Here is a 21,898-nt window from a genome sequence, read left to right on the forward strand (position 1 = left end):
GTTACCAATGCACAAGAGAATTCTGGGTAAGTTATGCAAATTAGATATGCAAATTCTCAGTTTTTTTTGCTTCAAAATAATACTGTTTTAACACAGCTATCCTTTTAACAGGATTATTACAGCAAAACCAGAAATCACTCACTAGACAGCCTGTTTCCTTCTTTTTGGAACTCATCAGTAGGAGATAGATTTCTGGTTGCTGCATTGGTGAAGCTATTTTCAAGGTTAAACCAAAATTCATTAAAATTATGGGGGGAGATAAAAAACTGAAATTAAAATCGTCCATGTCTCAAAATTAAATCATTGTAAATATTTGCATAGGAAATTAGCACATCTAGGCAAGTTTTTTTATTTCCCCTCATAATTTTAATGAATTTATATATATATATATATATATATATATATATATATATACACACACACATGTCTATATATATATATACATATGTATTTATGTGTTTATATGTGTATATATGTCTGTAAATACATATGTACATATATATACTGTATATATATATATATATATATATATATATATATATATATATATAGACATTTATATATACATACATATATATCTTTAGAGATGTATATGTACAGGTATGTATCTCCATGTTAAAGCCCTTTGCCTGTCTTTATTTTTACCTAACACCTGAGACCTCATATCTTTGAGCCCTTATAACTTTTTCTGATAATATTTTTTAGAAATATTTTTGATTAGTGTTATTATGAGTGGAACTGTACTTTGTAATGTATTTTTGATGAGTTTTGTGACACTTTTTTGATTAGCGAAACAGTTATCTACAGCTGTGACGATAACCTGATGAGTGTTAACTTGAATTGTGCTCAAGCAATCGCGTTTACTTTCAACTTGTAAAACCAGCACACTTTATCCTGCACGCAAACACGAAAAACTTTGTGCTCCACTCGTAAACTGGTCCAGTATTTTTTTTCCTGTGGTCTTCTGTTACCCTGAAGTTTAGCAGTGTGAGGTTCGGTAAGGGAAAGCCATGATATGCGATATATAATACCAGGGAGGGCAGGAGACAAGGGCTGAGGAAGCCAGGCAACTAGCAGGGTCTTAACACATCAGGCTTTTCATGTGCTGGGACTGGAATTCACATGAATATACTAAAAATCCAGATTTACTGGGGCATTTCTAGGTCTATTATCCTATTGCATATCAATCACTGCTGCAATAAAGATACAAACATCGATAGTTACCTCATAAAATGCCATCTACGTGTGAAACTTTAAATAGTGTCTTAGCAAGTCCTCAACATATCTGCATATATTGTTCTCAGATGCCCCAAGACAGCAGTTGGCAGGTTAAACATACTGAGGTAATATTAATGTTTAAATTCAGGCTGTGTAATATCTATATAAACTAAGGGGATCTGTGGTGTCCTGCTATACAGATGCTGAACAATTAATAATTTAACCCTTGCTTGCTTATTTTGGTACATGCTGTAAAGGTATTCTTCCTATGCCAATTGTATCCTTGAGAGTAAGGGAGGTGATGGGGAGCTTGATGCCTTATCCTGCATTAAAGGGCTATAACAGTGCATAAAGAAAATGCTATAAATGAAATGCTATAAATGAAAATGTTATAAATACATATATAATATGTTAGAGAAATATTATTATTGCATTATTACCTGCATATATAGCCATGTGTTTAACCTCTGTAAAGTGATTAAACACATAATAAAAGTCAGTTCCAGAGCAGCAATGCACTGCTGGAAGCTAGCTAAACACATCTGGTGAGCCAATGACAAAAGCCAAATGTGTGTAGCCAACAATCAACAGCTAGCTCCAAGTAGTGCATTGTTGCTGCTGAGGATTGGTACATTTCCTTTTTAACAAAGTTTAATTGAACCTTTCCTGTCCCTTTGAGCAATCATACTACTAGAATTGTATGTGCTTGTTTTGGGAGTTAAATGGGCGGAGCTATGCAGACAGAAAATGGGTGTGGCTCTGCTGCAAAGTGTCCCTGGAAATTGTTTTACAAATCTTGGCATCTATGGCATAGCTAAATATCAGAATTTGTAAATCCTTACAAGTTCTTCAGAATGTGAGGCTGAGAAGAAACATTTAGGGCCAGATTACAAGTGGAGAATTATTTAATGTTCCCGCTCAAGCATTAACTGCCCTAGAAGTAAGCTTTTTATGGGTGTTGGGTTGCGCTCCTATTATGAGTTGAAAGTAAACTGTTTTCGCTTGTGCTCTAATCAAATGATTGCAAATATCCGGACTTAGAATATCGTTCACAAAAGATAATTATATAAAGGTATATAGATATATACTGATATATATAGGAATATCTATTTAGAAATACATAGAACATATTGCCTTATGTGAAGAACCTTACAAGTACTCTGATTTGGGTGCACCTTACTTTGTGTTGTTAGCAGCCAGCTACTATTCCTCTAGAGAGGGGTTCCTTTAGGGACATATATTAGGATTTGTCAGGAATATGTGTACTTCCCCTTTAATGTTCCTGATCACATGACAGATTTTCACCCTATTTATCGTCATTTCCCATTTCATACACTGCTAGGTCATTAGAATCTCATGGATACATGTGTTTCAGCTACTGAGCTCTGCTAACATTTATTCTAACTAACCTATAGTACTCTCGCTCTCTACAAGTTGTTAGCAGTACATTTTATTGGATTAATCCTTTGCTACAACCGTTTGTGTATTTGTAACCAGCTTTGTTTGCTCCAACCCGGAGTCACTCTACAAAAACGCAGGAGCGTGTGACGTTATCCGCAATCACCTCCGACAAGCAGCCAGCATCGGAACCGCAGTGAAACCGCAAGTATTTGGTATTGTTAACCTACCTTGCTTACAACTGTGATAATTATATGTTTTCCTTCAGAAATTCAGGATCATCTCATTTAACCAGTTGGCTATCAGCTATTACATTCTGCTTGTTACCTTAGTATATTTCTGTGTGCTTTTGTCTCTCATTACTAAAATGCTACATGCTGGAAACTAACACCTGTGCTGACATTTATTATCTGCATGCTACTGCTACAATTCATTGTTATTATAAAAACTTTGTTAACCTGCCACATCGGAATTGCCAATCCTAGCTTTATGGAATGTTTGTAAGAAATCTGAGCTCAGTACATTTTTATCAATATCACTAATATCTATTCCTTAGAGCTACAGTAATAGGGGTAACTTTATTATTCCTTGAATTTACATCTTTTGACCACCTGTGGTCACCCTCAGATCTGTGAGCACAAATAGGATATTAAATCTACCATTGTTTCTGAGGTTAGCAGGCCCATTTATCAAAGGGCTTGCGGACCTGATCCGACACTGCGGATCAGGTCCGCAAGACCTCGCTAAATGCGGAGAGCAATACGCTCTCCGCATTTAACATTGCACCAGCAGCTCACAAGAGCTGCTGGTGCAACGCCGCCCCCTGCTGACAGGGAGCTGTCAATCAACCCGATCGTATTCGATCGGGTTGATGTCCGGCGATTCCTGTCCGCCTGTTCAGAGCAGGCGGACAGGGTTATGGAGCAGCGGTCTTTAGACCGCTGCTTCATAAGTTGTGTTTCTGGCGAGTCTGAAGACTCGCCAGAAACACGGCCCTTCAAGCTCCGTACGGAGCTTGATAAATAGGCCTGTTGGTGTGAGAAGTAAATTCTTATATGTATACTTGGGTATTCCTTATAGTATTCTTACAGGATTTTATTAGGATGATTTAATGGCATGTTTTGATATTTTTGTAATAAATATATTTGGTATTTGGAACCATATTATTTGTCCTTGTTCCTATATTTGTTTTTTATATTCAGCTGTGGTGCAAAAATATATCTGGATCTACCAGCAATAGATCTGTGAGTGTTGACTATTAGATCATAAGACTATTGTGTAATTTGTCTTTTGCTTCTGAGCCAGTAGTGACAACAGGTTCTTATGCTGAAGGAAATGTAAGAATTAGTTTTTCACAAGTTTATTCTGCACCACTACAGTGGGTGATTTAAAAGAAAGAGTGATTGAGCACTAGGATATTAGTCCCTGTTTTAAAGGGACAGTAAAGTTAAAATTAAACTTACATTGCTTAGATAGAGCATGCACCTTAAAAACAAAAGTCTGCAATCTACTTCTACTTTTAGATTTGCTTTGTTCTTTTGTTATCTTTTGTTGAAGATTAAACCAAGGTAGGCTCATGAGCATGCACATGTCTTTAGTGCTCTATGGCAGAAATGTTTGCAAGAATGTGTAACATTGCTACTAACATTGTTACAAACACTCCAACCATAGATTTCTAAAGAGCTCATGGCATATAGTACCTAGGTTTACTCTTCAACAAATGACACCAAGAGAACAAAACAAATTTGATTTTTTTAAAATTGCATGCTGTATCAGAATCCTGGAAGTTTATTCTTGTTTTTACTGTCCCTTTAAACGAATATCATTTTCAAGTGGATTACAGATTGTCATGATAGAATGATTCCAAATAATCTTGGAATACTTGCAAAGATGTCCAAAAGGCATTTTGGGGCCTTATCAAGTGCCTTGAGGTGTTGAATTTGAAATGGTAAAACTGGTCTTGAAACGTTTTTGAAAAATCTCTTGAAAATGGATTGTGATCACCAAGAACTTTTCTCTCCATGTGAAACATCAGGCTTTTCACTGTGAGCTGAAAACATGATCACAGCTGTGGGATATAGCTGAAAATATGATCACAGCTGTGGGATATAGATGAACACATGATCACAGCTGTGGGATATAGATGAACACATGATCACAGCTGTGGGATATAGCTGAAAACATGATCACAGCTGTGGGATATAGCTGAAAACATGATCACAGCTGTGGGATATAGCTGATAACATGATCACAGCTGTGGGATATAGCTGAACACATGATCACAGCTGTGGGATATAGATGAAAACATGATCACAGCTGTGGGATATAGCTGTAACATGATCACAGCTGTGGGATATAGCTGATAACATGATCACAGCTGTGGGATATAGATGAAAACATGATCACAGCTGTGGGATATAGCTGATAACATGATCACAGCTGTGGGATATAACTGATAACATGATCACAGCTGTGGGATATAGATGAAAACATGATCACAGCTGTGGGATATAGCTGTAACATGATCACAGCTGTGGGATATAGCTGATAACATGATCACAGCTGTGGGATATAGATGAAAACATGATCACAGCTGTGGGATATAGATGAAAACATGATCACAGCTGTGGGATATAGCTGATAACATGATCACAGCTGTGGGATATAGATGAAAACATGATCACAGCTGTGGGATATAGCTGTAACATGATCACAGCTGTGGGATATAGCTGATAACATGATCACAGCTGTGGGATATAGCTGATAACATGATCACAGCTGTGGGATATAGATGAAAACATGATCACAGCTGTGGGATATAGATGAAAACATGATCACAGCTGTGGGATATAGATGAAAACATGATCACAGCTGTGGGATATAGCTGAAAACATGATCACAGCTGTGGGATATAGATGAACACATGATCACAGCTGTGGGATATAGCTGATAACATGATCACAGCTGTGGGATATAGCTGATAACATGATCACAGCTGTGGGATATAGCTGATAACATGATCACAGCTGTGGGATATAGCTGATAACATGATCACAGCTGTGGGATATAGCTGATAACATGATCACAGCTGTGTGGATATAGCTGTAACATGATCACAGCTGTGGGATATAGCTGTAACATGATCACAGCTGTGGGATATAGATGAAAACATGATCACAGCTGTGGGATATAGATGAAAACATGATCACAGCTGTGGGATATAGATGAAAACATGATCACAGCTGTGGGATATAGATGAAAACATGATCACAGCTGTGGGATATAGCTGTAACATGATCACAGCTGTGGGATATAGCTGATAACATGATCACAGCTGTGGGATATAGCTGATAACATGATCACAGCTGTGGGATATAGATGAAAACATGATCACAGCTGTGGGATATAGATGAAAACATGATCACAGCTGTGGGATATAGATGAAAACATGATCACAGCTGTGGGATATAGCTGATAACATGATCACAGCTGTGGGATATAGATGAAAACATGATCACAGCTGTGGGATATAGATGAAAACATGATCACAGCTGTGGGATATAGATGAAAACATGATCACAGCTGTGGGATATAGATGAAAACATGATCACAGCTGTGGGATATAGATGAAAACATGATCACAGCTGTGGGATATAGCTGAAAACATGATCACAGCTGTGGGATATAGATGAAAACATGATCACAGCTGTGGGATATAGATGAAAACATGATCACAGCTGTGGGATATAGATGAAAACATGATCACAGCTGTGGGATATAGCTGAAAACATGATCACAGCTGTGGGATATAGATGAAAACATGATCACAGCTGTGGGATATAGATGAAAACATGATCACAGCTGTGGGATATAGCTGAAAACATGATCACAGCTGTGGGATATAGATGAACACATGATCACAGCTGTGGGATATAGCTGATAACATGATCACAGCTGTGGGATATAGCTGATAACATGATCACAGCTGTGGGATATAGCTGATAACATGATCACAGCTGTGGGATATAGCTGATAACATGATCACAGCTGTGGGATATAGCTGATAACATGATCACAGCTGTGTGGATATAGCTGTAACATGATCACAGCTGTGGGATATAGCTGTAACATGATCACAGCTGTGGGATATAGATGAAAACATGATCACAGCTGTGGGATATAGATGAAAACATGATCACAGCTGTGGGATATAGCTGTAACATGATCACAGCTGTGGGATATAGCTGATAACATGATCACAGCTGTGGGATATAGCTGATAACATGATCACAGCTGTGGGATATAGATGAAAACATGATCACAGCTGTGGGATATAGATGAAAACATGATCACAGCTGTGGGATATAGATGAAAACATGATCACAGCTGTGGGATATAGATGAAAACATGATCACAGCTGTGGGATATAGATGAACACATGATCACAGCTGTGGGATATAGCTGATAACATGATCACAGCTGTGGGATATAGCTGATAACATGATCACAGCTGTGGGATATAGCTGTAACATGATCACAGCTGTGGGATATAGCTGTAACATGATCACAGCTGTGGGATATAGCTGTAACATGATCACAGCTGGGGGATATAGCTGTAACATGATCACAGCTGTGGGATAAAGCTGATAACATGATCACAGCTGTGGGATATAGCTGTAACATGATCACAGCTGGGGGATATAGCTGATAACATGATCACAGCTGTGGGATATAGCTGATAACATGATCACAGCTGTGGGATATAGCTGATAACATGATCACAGCTGTGGGATATAGCTGTAACATGATCACAGCTGGGGGATATAGCTGATAACATGATCACAGCTGTGGGATATAGCTGATAACATGATCACAGCTGTGGGATATAGCTGATAACATGATCACAGCTGTGGGATATAGCTGTAACATGATCACAGCTGTGGGATATAGCTGATAACATGATCACAACTGTGGGATATAGCTGATAACATGATCACAGCTGTGGGATATAGCTGATAACATGATCACAGCTGTGGGATATAGCTGATACCATGATCACAGCTGTGGGATATAGCTGATACCATGATCACAGCTGTGGGATATAGCTGATAACATGATCACAGCTGTGGGATATAGCTGATAACATGATCACAGCTGTGGGATATAGCTGATAACATGATCACAGCTGTGGGATATAGCTGATAACATGATCACAGCTGTGGGATATAGCTGATAACATGATCACAGCTGTGGGATATAGCTGATAACATGATCACAGCTGTGGGATATAGCTGATACCATGATCACAGCTGTGGGATATAGCTGATACCATGATCACAGCTGTGGGATATAGCTGATAACATGATCACAGCTGTGGGATATAGCTGATAACATGATCACAGCTGTGGGATATAGCTGATAACATGATCACAGCTGTGGGATATAGATGATAACATGATCACAGCTGTGGGATATAGATGAAAACATGATCACAGCTGTGGGATATAGCTGATAACATGATCACAGCTGTGGGATATAACTGATAACATGATCACAGCTGTGGGATATAGATGAAAACATGATCACAGCTGTGGGATATAGCTGTAACATGATCACAGCTGTGGGATATAGATGAAAACATGATCACAGCTGTGGGATATAGATGAAAACATGATCACAGCTGTGGGATATAGATGAAAACATGATCACAGCTGTGGGATATAGATGAAAACATGATCACAGCTGTGGGATATAGATGAAAACATGATCACAGCTGTGGGATATAGATGAAAACATGATCACAGCTGTGGGATATAGCTGAAAACATGATCACAGCTGTGGGATATAGATGAACACATGATCACAGCTGTGGGATATAGCTGATAACATGATCACAGCTGTGGGATATAGATGAAAACATGATCACAGCTGTGGGATATAGATGAAAACATGATCACAGCTGTGGGATATAGCTGATAACATGATCACAGCTGTGGGATATAGATGAAAACATGATCACAGCTGTGGGATATAGCTGTAACATGATCACAGCTGTGGGATATAGCTGATAACATGATCACAGCTGTGGGATATAGCTGATAACATGATCACAGCTGTGGGGTATAGATGAAAACATGATCACAGCTGTGGGATATAGCTGATAACATGATCACAGCTGTGGGATATAGATGAAAACATGATCACAGCTGTGGGATATAGATGAAAACATGATCACAGCTGTGGGATATAGATGAAAACATGATCACAGCTGTGGGATATAGCTGAAAACATGATCACAGCTGTGGGATATAGATGAACACATGATCACAGCTGTGGGATATAGCTGATAACATGATCACAGCTGTGGGATATAGCTGATAACATGATCACAGCTGTGGGATATAGCTGATAACATGATCACAGCTGTGGGATATAGCTGATAACATGATCACAGCTGTGTGGATATAGCTGTAACATGATCACAGCTGTGGGATATAGCTGTAACATGATCACAGCTGTGGGATATAGCTGTAACATGATCACAGCTGGGGGATATAGCTGATAACATGATCACAGCTGGGGGATATAGCTGAAACATGATCACAGCTGTGGGATATAGCTGATAACATGATCACAGCTGTGGGATATAGCTGTAACATGATCACAGCTGGGGGATATAGCTGATAACATGATCACAGCTGGGGGATATAGCTGATAACATGATCACAGCTGTGGGATATAGCTGATAACATGATCACAGCTGTGGGATATAGCTGTAACATGATCACAGCTGGGGGATATAGCTGATAACATGATCACAGCTGGGGGATATAGCTGATAACATGATCACAGCTGTGGGATATAGCTGATAACATGATCACAGCTGTGGGATATAGCTGTAACATGATCACAGCTGTGGGATATAGCTGATAACATGATCACAGCTGTGGGATATAGCTGATAACATGATCACAGCTGTGGGATATAGCTGATAACATGATCACAGCTGTGGGATATAGCTGATAACATGATCACAGCTGTGGGATATAGCTGATACCATGATCACAGCTGTGGGATATAGCTGATACCATGATCACAGCTGTGGGATATAGCTGATAACATGATCACAGCTGTGGGATATAGCTGATAACATGATCACAGCTGTGGGATATAGCTGATAACATGATCACAGCTGTGGGATATAGCTGATAACATGATCACAGCTGTGGGATATAGCTGATAACATGATCACAGCTGTGGGATATAGCTGATAACATGATCACAGCTGTGGGATATAGCTGATAACATGATCACAGCTGTGGGATATAGCTGATAACATGATCACAGCTGTGGGATATAGCTGATAACATGCTATTGTGATTGAGTTTAAAGAAAAAGTGGCATTTTCCGCCAGAAATAGAGCAGAGAGGCCTCAGCCAATAGTATGATTGATCCCAGCACATGACTTACCATGTCTACTTCTGAAATGCTATCTAAGCTTTCCACTTGCACATCCACGCCTACAGGAATTGCAGGACCTAAAGAAACACAAAATGCAAAATTAAAGATGTTTTGCCAATTCCATTTATAAGTGAGATGTTTCCTATAGTGTTTTAGCTCCAAAACAGGAACCATTTGTTATCGTATTCTCAGCTTTGTGTTGCTGCGACTCATAGGTTTCAGCTTAACCTCCTATGTCCTTCTTATAGATATTTAGTGAAGCTGTTCTTAAACCTTACCTCTTCCAGTTAAATCCTGGGACAATTGCAATAGGATTGTGCTTCATATGTTAATAATTTCCTCAATTATATTTTGATTGACATTCTATTTAGCGCTGTGGGACTATTTATCAGAATTAATAGTGACAGTTGTGATAGTCTAATCAGTTTATGATAATGACTACTGATTTAAATTAAGGATGGCCTGCTGGCAGACCGTGGGCCACATGTGGCCCTCTGCACCAATATTTGTGGCCCCAGGAACTAAAAATATGTTCTTTGGGGACTCAAAGGAGTCCTTTGGAGGGGAGAAATGCAGACAGAGAATGTCCAGCAACCAGTGGACATATTTAGAATTTTTTTATTATTATTCATGCATTTAATAGCCATAGCTCTTGGTATCTTTAATTGAAAAGCATACCTAGGTAGACTCAGAAGTCGCAAGGCATTACTGGGAGATAACTGTTGATTGATGAATGCAGATAAATGTCTCTTTTCATTGGTCACAAAACTAAAAAATGTTCCTTCATGATTCAGAGAGAGCATGCCATTTAAACAACTTTCCAATTTACTTGTATTTTCTGGTTTTGTTCTTTTAGTATTCTTTGTTGAAAAGGATACCTAGGTAGGCTCAGATGCTGCTGATTGGTGCTGCAAATATATACCTCATGTTATTGGCTCCTCATTTACATTGCTGTTTCTTCAAAAAAGGATACCAAGAGAATGAGACACATTAGATAACATAAATTAATTAGAAATTTGTTTCAAATTCAATTCTCTATCTGAATCAAGAAAGAAAAAGTTTGAGTTTCATGTTCCTTTAAATACATTTATTGAAAATACAAGACAGAAGATATGGTGCCATCCATAATGTGTATTAATATGAATAGAATTTCACCCTAACACTGCAAGTTCTCTAACTGTACTGTTGTCACTCTTACTACTTCATATATTAAAAAACAAAAACTTCTTACAGTAATGTTCATATCTAGAGGATTATTAACTGATATGTTTTATTTTTACTCCGAGGGGATATCTCTTGTTTCTGTATGGGTGAACTGAAGCTACTGCAAAAATTACACCAAAATACCTTATCTTAAAGTTTTTATGTGGTAACAAAATCTGAACATAAGAAGACGGATTTCTTGGTTATAGTGTACTTTTCACAATTGAACAATTCAGGTGGTGTTTTTTTTCCCCTCAAGAAATGTAGCAATCCTATTTAGTAAAGGAAGCAAAAATCTACAAATATTTGATTTTTTTTTAGGACATTTTAGAATTGGAATTTTCATATGTGATATTCTAAAAATATAACAATTGAAAACATAATTGGGAACAAATAGTGGACAGGTATAACAAAATGCTGAAATCCATATGTGATATATAATAAAGAAGGTAAATAGTAAAACTCACAATTTTTGAAGTAGTCAGCTCACTGGATACTGATCCTGTATCAAGGTAGAGACCAGTTCTCAGGTCACAGGTAAGATCACAGGGAAGTTTTAATCTAAGTATCAAACAACAGGCTGAAGATATGGTGCAGGCAAACCAATTGTGCATTAATGGTTTGTAAAGTTCTCTGTGTAGACAGAGCAAATTCAGTCTGAATAATCAGGCAGAAAGACACATTCCTATACGGAGGAGTCTTTCTGCCTGATTATTCAGATTGAATTTGCTCTGTCTACACAGAGAACTTTACAATGCAATTGGTTTGCCTGCACCATATCTTCAGCCTGTTGTTTGATACTTGGATTAAAACTTCCCTGTGATCTTACCTGTGACCTGAGAACTGGTCTCTACCTTGATACAGGATCAGTATCCAGTTAGCTGACTACTGCAAGTGTCAGCCTGCCTGTTTGCACTATCTAGTGCCTTAAAAAATGGTGAGTTTTACTATTTACCTTCTTTATTATATATCACATATGGATTTCACTATGAGGCGCCCATTTTCTTTCTAACCTAGATCACTGAGGTGAACGGAGATCATTCCCCCAAGTGGAGCTGCCTGATACACTTCCTTTTTCACTTAGATTGAAAAAACATTTCAGCAATTGAACGTTTGTTTCTTTAACGTGAACACTATTTCTGTCATTTATTAAGGTTAACCAATTTCCCAGAATTTATTAATTTATTAGTTTATCATGTTAAATACTATTTTACCATTTCACTAATTTTTACTCATTTTTGAGAGTCCACTTACCATTCATACACCTTTAAACCAAAAAAACTTTTTTGACACATTTTTTCACATTACAAACATTTTTACCAATTCCCTTTTTTTCACTAGTTATTTTTTGTGCGCCACCTCCTGGGTGTTTCATCACCTGCACTTTTCATAACAAAATGCTACTAAAACACCTGGTCACACATCATGTGGTCAAATATGGGGCCAATTTATCAATGTCTGTCTGACATGATACACTATAGCGTATCATGTCCGACCCACATCGCTGAATGCCGACAGCATACGCTGTCGGAATTTAACGTTGCACAAGCAGTTCCCCAGAACAGCTTGTGCAATGCCTCCCCTTGCAGATTTGCAGCCAATCGGCCTCTAGCAGGGTGTCAATCAGCCCGATCGTATAGTGTCGGGTGGATTGCAGACCGCAGCCTCAGAGGCAGCGGACCAGTTATGGATCAGTGGTCTTAAGACCGCTGCTTCATAACTGCTGTTTCCGGCGAGCCTGAAGGCTCGCGCGGAAACAGGGGCCATTCGGAGCTTGATTATTCGGCCCCTATGTATTTAGTGCAGAAATGATATAGAACTTGTTTTACACAAAATAGTAGTTAGCTGTTTGCTTTCAGATAGAGATCAGTTCTAAAGCTATTATTCACCAGTTACATGCCGTTATATTTTATTCCATGTGGATTTTTCTGTTCTGTATATAGTGCCTAAAAAAGGACACGAACACCAGGCTGGATTTGTATAACCATCTGGCAGCCAAGAAAGAAAGATGAATTACAATATCTAATCCAGTAGGTCATAAGAAAAGCATGCTCTCATTAATCTGTTGCTTCTAAAAATATAAATAAAGATTATGTTTTATATTAGAGATGCATCTGAGTTTATTATGTTAGTGTGAGACTTGTCTCTATTATGACATTTATTGGTAGTTTTAGATCTAAAAATTGTGTGGGGCTAAAACACCTGCATACAAATACCGTATACACAAATATACACACACCCATACACAGTCACACACACGTGCACACACACACATACAAACACACATACAAACACACATACAATGATGTACACACACACAATGATGTACACACATTAACACACATATACAAATGCTAAACACATACACTCTCACTCACACAGAGATACACAAATGGAAACCAGATATTCACACACACACATACAGTCACACACACCACACACACGTGCGCACACACACATACAAACACACATACGATGATGTACACACACATACACAGACACACATACACAGTCACACAACACACACATGTGCACACACACATACAAACACACATGACATACAATGATGTACACACACATACACAGTCACACACACACAATGATGTACACACATTAACACACATATACAAATGCTAAACACCTACAGGCCCATTTATCAAGCTCCGTACGGAGCTTGAAGGGCCGTGTTTCTGGCGAGTCTAAAGACCGCTGCTCCATAACCCTGTCCGCCTGCTCTGAACAGGCGGACAGGAATCGCCGGACATCAACCCGATCGAATACGATCGGGTTGATTGACAGCTCCCTGCTGGCGGCCGATTGGCCGCGAGTCAGCAGGGGGCGGCGTTGCACCAGCAGCTCTTGTGAGCTGCTGGTGCAATGTTAAATGCGGAGAGCGTATTGCTCTCCGCATTTAGCGAGGTCTTGCGGACCTGATCCGCAGTGTCGGATCAGGTCCGCAAGCCCTTTGATAAATGGGCCTGATACACTCACACACAGATACACAAAAGGAAACCAGATATTCACACACATATACAGTATATACACCCAATGACATACACACTTTCCAAAAAAAACCAAAATGATCCCCTGCTGGAAAATCACACAGCAAAACTCAGATAAATTTATGTGTAAAAATACACACACTGCTGTCCCTGCTACCCGTCTGTTACCTGCCCTGCTATACCTGTTGTTATCTGGTTCCTCGACCATCAGCTATCTTCTTGGACTCTGTTTACTTGTTTTAACCACTTGTACTACACTGTTTGGGCTGATCTACTGACTTTTGACTTTTGGCTATTCTCTTTAGACTTGTAAATTTGCCTAACCCTTTGCTTTGAGCCTATTAGACGGTTTACCTGGTTTCCTGACCTTCTGTTCCCCTTTTTGGTTTCAAATACTTCCTGTACTGTGACCCTGCATTAGGCTTCCAACCTCCTTCAAACTAATCCTTAACAATGCTAATGGCAGGAACACCAACTGGCGGTCAGCTAGAAAACATAGATGAACGGAGCTTCAATAAATTTCCAGCATGATTTCACCGTTATGACAAGGCACGTCAACAACCTGATGAGAATCCATTGATTTAGCCCAATGAGACACGCAGATAAACAAACACATATACACACTAATATACAAATACACACACATGTAAATGCACTTATATGCTCACTGACACACACACACACATACATTCACACATATACACATATAAACACACACACACATGCATACACATATACACACTGATATACAAATACACACACATTCAAATGCACTTATATGCTCACTGACACACATACATTCACACATATACACATATAAACACACAGACATATACATATACATACACATATACACATATACACACTGATATACAAATACACACACATACAAATGCACTTATATGCTCACTGACACACACACATTCGCACATATAAACACACACACATATACATACACATATACACATACACACACATGCATACACATATACACACTGATATACAAAAACACACACATACAAATGCACTTATATACTCACTGACACACACACACATTCGCACATATACACATATAAATACACACACACATATACATACACACATGTACACACACTGATATACAAATACACACACAAACAAATGCACTTATATGCTCACTGACACACACACATTCATACATACACATATAAATGCATACACATATACACACACATGCATACACATATACACACTGATATACAAATACACACACATACAAATGCACTTATATGCTCACTGACACACACACATTCACACATATAAACACACACACACATACACATATAAACACACACACGCATACACATACTGATATACAAATACACACATACAAATACACACATACAAATGCACTTATATGCTCACTGGCACACATACATACATATACACGTCACGTATATGTGTGTGTTTATATGTGTATATGTGCATATACACACACATGCATACACATATACACACTGATATACAAATACACACACACACACATACAAATGCACTTATATGCTAACTGACACACACACACACACACACACACACATAAACACATATAAACACACACACACATACATACAAATACACCCACACACACATGCATACACATATACACACTGATATACAAATACACACACATACAAATGCACTTATATGCTAACTGACACACACACACACACATACATATAAACACAGATATATACACACATGCACACACACAAATACATATATGCAGTCTGATATACAAATACACACACATACAAACACACTTATATGCTCACTGACACACACATATACATACACATAAACATATACACACACTGATATAAAAATATGCACACATACTGCATACACACATATATACACACACAGATATACACACACTGATATACAAATACACACACATACAAATACACTTATATGCTCACTGACACACACACACACACACACATATACATACACATATACACATACACACACTGATATACAAATACATACACATACTGCATACACACACACACACATGTATCTTCACACATTAACACACATGACACATGTACAATATTCTCATCCAGCCCCCTCCTGCACTATTAAATGCTCCCTGACTTACTACACACAGTTACCCTGTGCTGTTGATGAGATCAGAAAAGATTGGGGGTGCATAGCCTCAGCACCCTTGCAGAACCACCACTGTGGATATTACTAAAGTAGTTTCCATGCATTCAACTATTGCTGCAAAAAATATGGACGTTTATTTAAAGGGACAGGAAACTCCAAAATTTACTTTAGTGATTTGGATAGACCATACAATCAACCTTACAATTTACTATTATCAAATTTGCTCCTTTTCTGAAAGAACAATGGCAGCTAGCTGAACACATCTAGCTAACCAATCAAAATATACAAATCAGACACCAATCAGCAGCTAGCTACCACCAGTGTAGGATATATTATTTTTCAACAAGGGATACCAAGAGAACAAAGCACATTTGAAAATAGAAGAGAATTTAAAAGTGTCTAAAAATCACATGCTCTATCTGAATCATGAAAGTTCCTGTCCCTTTAAGGAAAACAGAGTTCCAAATAGCATTTAGTCTTCGGCTCCTCTCCAATCCTATAATATAAAAGGCCAAGTGTGTTTGTCCAAAGCTATCATGCGTAGTAGAGACAAACACACCTGGCCTTCAACAGACAGACCTCCTGGCATCTGATCCTCCGAGAATAGTAGGCGTGACGGGGCAGGGCTGACCAGGCGTGACGGGGACGGGGCTGACTGGCATGACGGGGACGGGGCCAACCAGGCATGATGGGGTGGAGCCAACCGGGTGTGACGGGGGCGGGGCCGACCGGGTGTGATGCAGGTGGGGCCAAGTGGGACTGACACGGTGGGAGCTCAAAAGAGGGGGGATAGAGAGAGAAAAAGAAAGGGAGAGGGACAGCAAAAGAGAGGGAGACAGCAAAAGAGAGGGGGAGAGAGAGCAAAAGAAAGGGGGGAAAGAAAGTGCAAAAGAGGGGGGAGAGAGCAAAAGAGGGGGGATACAGAGAGCAAAAAAGAGGGAGGGAGACAGAGAGCAAAAGAGAGGGAGAGAAAGCAAAAGAGAGGGGGAGAGCGCAAAAAAGATGGGGGAGAGAGAGAGAGCGAAAGAGAGGGGGGAGAGAGAGCATAAGAGATGGGGGAGAGAAAGCAAAAGAGAGGGAGAGAGAGAGCAAAAGAGAGGGGGGAGAGAGAGCAAAAGAAAGGGAAGAGAGAGAGAGAGAGCAAAAGAAAGGGAAGAGAGAGCAAAAGAAAGGGAAGAGAGAGAGCAAAAGAAGGGGGAGAAAGAGAGAGCAAAAGAGAGGGAGGGAGAGAGACAGCAAAAGAGAGGGGGAGAAAGGGGAGAGAGAGACAAATAGAGGAGAGAGAGAGCAAAATAGAGGGGGAGAGAGCAAGCAAAAGAGAAGGGGGAGAGTGCAAAAGAGTGGGGGAGATAGAAAGCAAAAGATAGGGGGGGAAAGAGAGAACAAAAGAGAGGGGGGAGAGAGAGAGCATAAGAGAGGGGGGAGACAAAGGGCAAAAGAGAGGGGGAGAGAGAGCAAAAGTGAGGGGGAGAAAGACAGCAACAGAGAGGAAGAGAGACAGCAAAAGAGGGAGACAGACAGCAAGAGAGAGGGGGTAGAGAGCAAAAGAAATGTAGGAGGGAGAGAGAGAGCAAAATAGGGGGAGATAGAGAGAGCAAAAGAGAGGGAAAGAGACAGCAAAAGGGAGGGGGGAGAGAGAGCAAAAGAAAGGGGAGAGAGCAAAAGAGGGGGGATAGAGACAGCAAAAGAGAGGGGGAGAGAGAGCATAAGAGGAGGGATAGAGAGAGTAAAAGAGGAGGGATAGAGAGAGCAAAAGAGAGGGAGAGAGACAGCAAAAGAGAGGGGGGATAGAGAGAGAGACCGCAAAAGAGAGGGAAGAGAGAGCAGGAGAGAGGGGGAGAGAGAGAGCAAAAGAGAGGAGGAGAGTGCAAAAGAGAGGGGGGAGAGAGAGCAAGCACAAAAGAGAGGGGAGAGAGAGCAAAAGAGAGGGGGAGAGAGAGCAAAAGAGAGGGGGGAGAGAGAGCAAAATAGAGGGGGGAGAGAGCACAAGAGAGGGGGAGAGAGAGCAAAAGAGAGAGGGGAGAGAGTAAAAGAGAGGGGGGAGAGAGAGAAAGCAAAAGAGGGGGGGGGGGAGAGAGAGCAAAAGAGATGGGGAGAGAGAGAGAGCAAAAGAGAGGGAAGAGAGAAAGCAAAAAGAGGGGGAGAGAGAGAGAGCAAAAGAGAGGGGAAAGAGAGAGAGCAAAAGAGAGGTGGAAGAGAGAGAGCAAAATAGAGAGAGGGGGGAGAGAGAGCAAAAGAGGGGGGATATAGAGAGAGCAAGGGGTGGGACTGCAAAAAATGTGTACACGGGCTTTAGGACTAGTATAATATAAATAAAGATTGTCTATACATGTATTAAAGGGCATGCTAGTGCAAACTGTGCTGGGGATCTATATCTATTAAGTACAATTTGGTAAGAAACTCTGCAATGTACATTGCATTAAAAGACTATGGGCTAGATTACGAGTGGTGCACTAACAGTTATGCAGGAGTGATATCGCCGCTGTTTGAGGGGAGGATTTAGCTCTCATATTACAAGTTGAATATATATGTGTTTATATATGTGTACATATGTATAATTATTTATGTATATGTATGTGTATGTATGTACAGACATATATACACACATATAAACGCATAAATACATATGTATACATACAGTGTATATACACATACATAAGTGCATTGGAACCCTTTGCAGTCAAGCAGATAAAAACATGTAAAATCATAGTTATGCAACATTCATATTTAATAAAGTGGTATACTTTGTTTTTACTGTAAATATTTTACATTCCAATGCTCTGCACATAGCAGAATATGTTCTAAGTATTTTTAAATAGATATTACTAAATATATATCTGTATATATCTATAGTATACCTATATATAATGATCTATAAAATATAGGAAAATGTATCTATTGTAACAAAATACCATCAGATAAATGTAGAAATACATATTTCTGAATAAATAGAACTTATTCTATTTAGCATATCTATAGTTAGTGAGAGAGCGTAAGCATTAAATACCACTACACTCATAATATGGCCCTATTATTTAAACTCCCAGATCTGCATTTGAAGTATACGGTATAACAAGTGCAGTTTTTGGATCCCTAAAGGCGTTTTGATTGATTCTTATGTATATGGTGGCCTTGGCCTGCAAATCATGCATGTGACAGAGTGTGTTCACCAATCACTGGCTGCTCTTAAAGGGATATGAAAACCAAATTTGTTTCTTTCATGATTCAGATAGAGCATGCAAGTTTAAGCAACTTTCTAATTTACTCCTATTATCAATTTTTCTGCGTTCTCTTGGTATCTTTATTTGAAAAAGCAGGAATCTAAGCTAAGGAGCCAGCCCATTTTTGGTTCAATACCCTGGATAGCACTTGATGATTGGTGGCTACATTTAGCCACCAATCAGCAAGCATAACCCAGGGGCTGAACCAAAAATGGGCCGTCTCCTAAGCTTACATTCTTGCTTTTCAAATAAGGATAGCAAGAGAACAAAGGAAAATTATAATAGGAGTACTATTACTATTATTATTATTAATGTGTTATTCCCTTATTCTTTTTTGCAACATATAATGTATTTCATTAATTTATTACATATTAATTGTGAATGTCACCAGTATTACACAAATGCACAGGAGTAATGGATGAGCCAATAAAAATCTCACATCTTGTTTATTAATAATAATAATAATAATAATAATAATAATAAATGTTATAGCTACTTATTCCAGTACTCTTCCTCTGCAGGTTGCTTGTATTCCATTGCTACAAATACTGCTGTCACTTAGTGCTTAAAGGGATATGAAACCCAAAAATGTTCTTTTGTGATTCAGACAGAACATAGAATTTATTTATTTTTTCACAATTTATTTATATTATCAAATTTGCTTTGTTTAAGAGATACCTAGGTAGGTAGCGCTGCCATCTAGTGCACTCGCAAATAGATATAATTCTTGCAAAACTGCTGCCATATAGTGTTCCAAATGTGGGCAGGCTCCTAAGCTTACCTCCTTGGTTTTCTACACAAGATAACAAGAGAACAAAGAAAAATTGATAATAAAAGTAAATTAGAATGTTGTTTAAAATTGCATGCTCTATCTAAACCATCAAAGAAAATGTTTGGGTTTCATATCCATTTAAGATACATATATGTTCTTGAGCCTAATCATTTTTTAAATATCACAATCCCCATCAATCCAGTTTTGTTGGCATACCCAGAAAATGTCAAAATATCCCCTATCCTCAGAGTTTCTAAAATCTTTTTGTTCCTTCCATACCAAGCTCTCTGTTTTACATCTTTTCTTTAGTTATGACCCAAGAGAAAGGCACAACTCAAATGTCTTTTCTTCAATTCAACATTTGTAAATGTTATTAAAAAACATGACAAATGTTTCTTAATATAAGTTAGCACTAAGGTGACTTACCCCCAAATCCCGGTCTCATAGTGAAGTCATGGTCATCTATTCGCAGTAGCTGTTCTGATTTTGTAAGTGGTGATTTGGTGATATCTGGGCTCCTTTTAAATACTGGGCTACAGAAAAAACATAGAAAAGCAGGTTAAAAGGCAACTTGCATCTTCATCAAAATACAAGGGGGGGTAGTTATCAAGCCGTCAACCTCAAATACGCTGGAATTCCGCAGTGTATTTGTGGCGAGGCTGATTCGCCTTAGTTATCAAAGGCTACAGACCGGCAAAAGTAGAATTTTGTGACGTAAACTTCGATCCGCCAGACTCAGTCCGACACAGATCGATTCTTACGTCACTCCAGATGTTCCGCACACAAGTACGGCACAATCTGACTACTTTTGCTAGTTAGAAGTACAAAAGGTCGCCAAGGATGAAATGACTAAAAAGTAACTTTTATTTGAAAAATCCATAAAATCAGGAAACAATAGATCCCAGGGGGGGAACAGGTAATACGAGAGGGGTAAGCAACAGGCTTACGCGTTTCGGCCAAGAGGGGCCATAGTCATAGCCTAATAGTTACAAATCTGAACTCCCATTTTAAAAGGATTAAGATAATCTGATTGGCTAATACAGATACACCCCTCTCTTAGTTTAAAGAGACATACAATTTATAACAATATAATAATCAAATGGCAACAATATTGGTAACATGGTTATAATTGAGCTACTTAAACTTTTAAATATTTAATAGAAAGGATACAATAGATAACCAATGTAAAAACCGATAAAAGGAGCTACAGGATAATGGATGATACCGTGAATCAATGGAATGTACAACTATACAAACACTATATGTATGAGTAATATAAGTGCATGCATGGATACAGCTGATATATTTACAAATGTATAAATATATAAAAACAGAGGTGGAAATGAATATAAGAACATTATGGAGATTATTCCCAGTAGTTAATCAGATCGTAGTCTGAATTAAGACCGCTGGGATATTGGGTATTGAGTTTAAAAACCCAAAACATCTCACGTTTATTAAGTAGCTTAAGTCTG

The 21,898-nt window shown here is 38.8% G+C and overlaps 1 protein-coding gene across 1 annotated transcript in view; it reads right to left on the bottom strand.

The window, feature by feature from the left end:
* The window catches only part of LOC128657650 (gamma-aminobutyric acid receptor subunit rho-1-like), a 76,775-nt gene that overhangs the window by 36,640 nt on the left and 18,237 nt on the right, over positions 1 to 21,898 (bottom strand). Inside the window, exons 4-5 of the mRNA XM_053712036.1 lie at positions 20,850 to 20,956; positions 10,087 to 10,154 (exon numbers count right to left, since the gene is read on the bottom strand). Of these exons, the coding sequence (XP_053568011.1) occupies positions 10,087 to 10,154; positions 20,850 to 20,956 (175 nt within the window). The remainder of the gene's footprint in view (positions 1 to 10,086; positions 10,155 to 20,849; positions 20,957 to 21,898) is intronic.

The sequence above is a fragment of the Bombina bombina genome, chromosome 4, assembly GCF_027579735.1.
Source record: "Bombina bombina isolate aBomBom1 chromosome 4, aBomBom1.pri, whole genome shotgun sequence".
Classification (NCBI taxonomy): domain Eukaryota; kingdom Metazoa; phylum Chordata; class Amphibia; order Anura; family Bombinatoridae; genus Bombina; species Bombina bombina.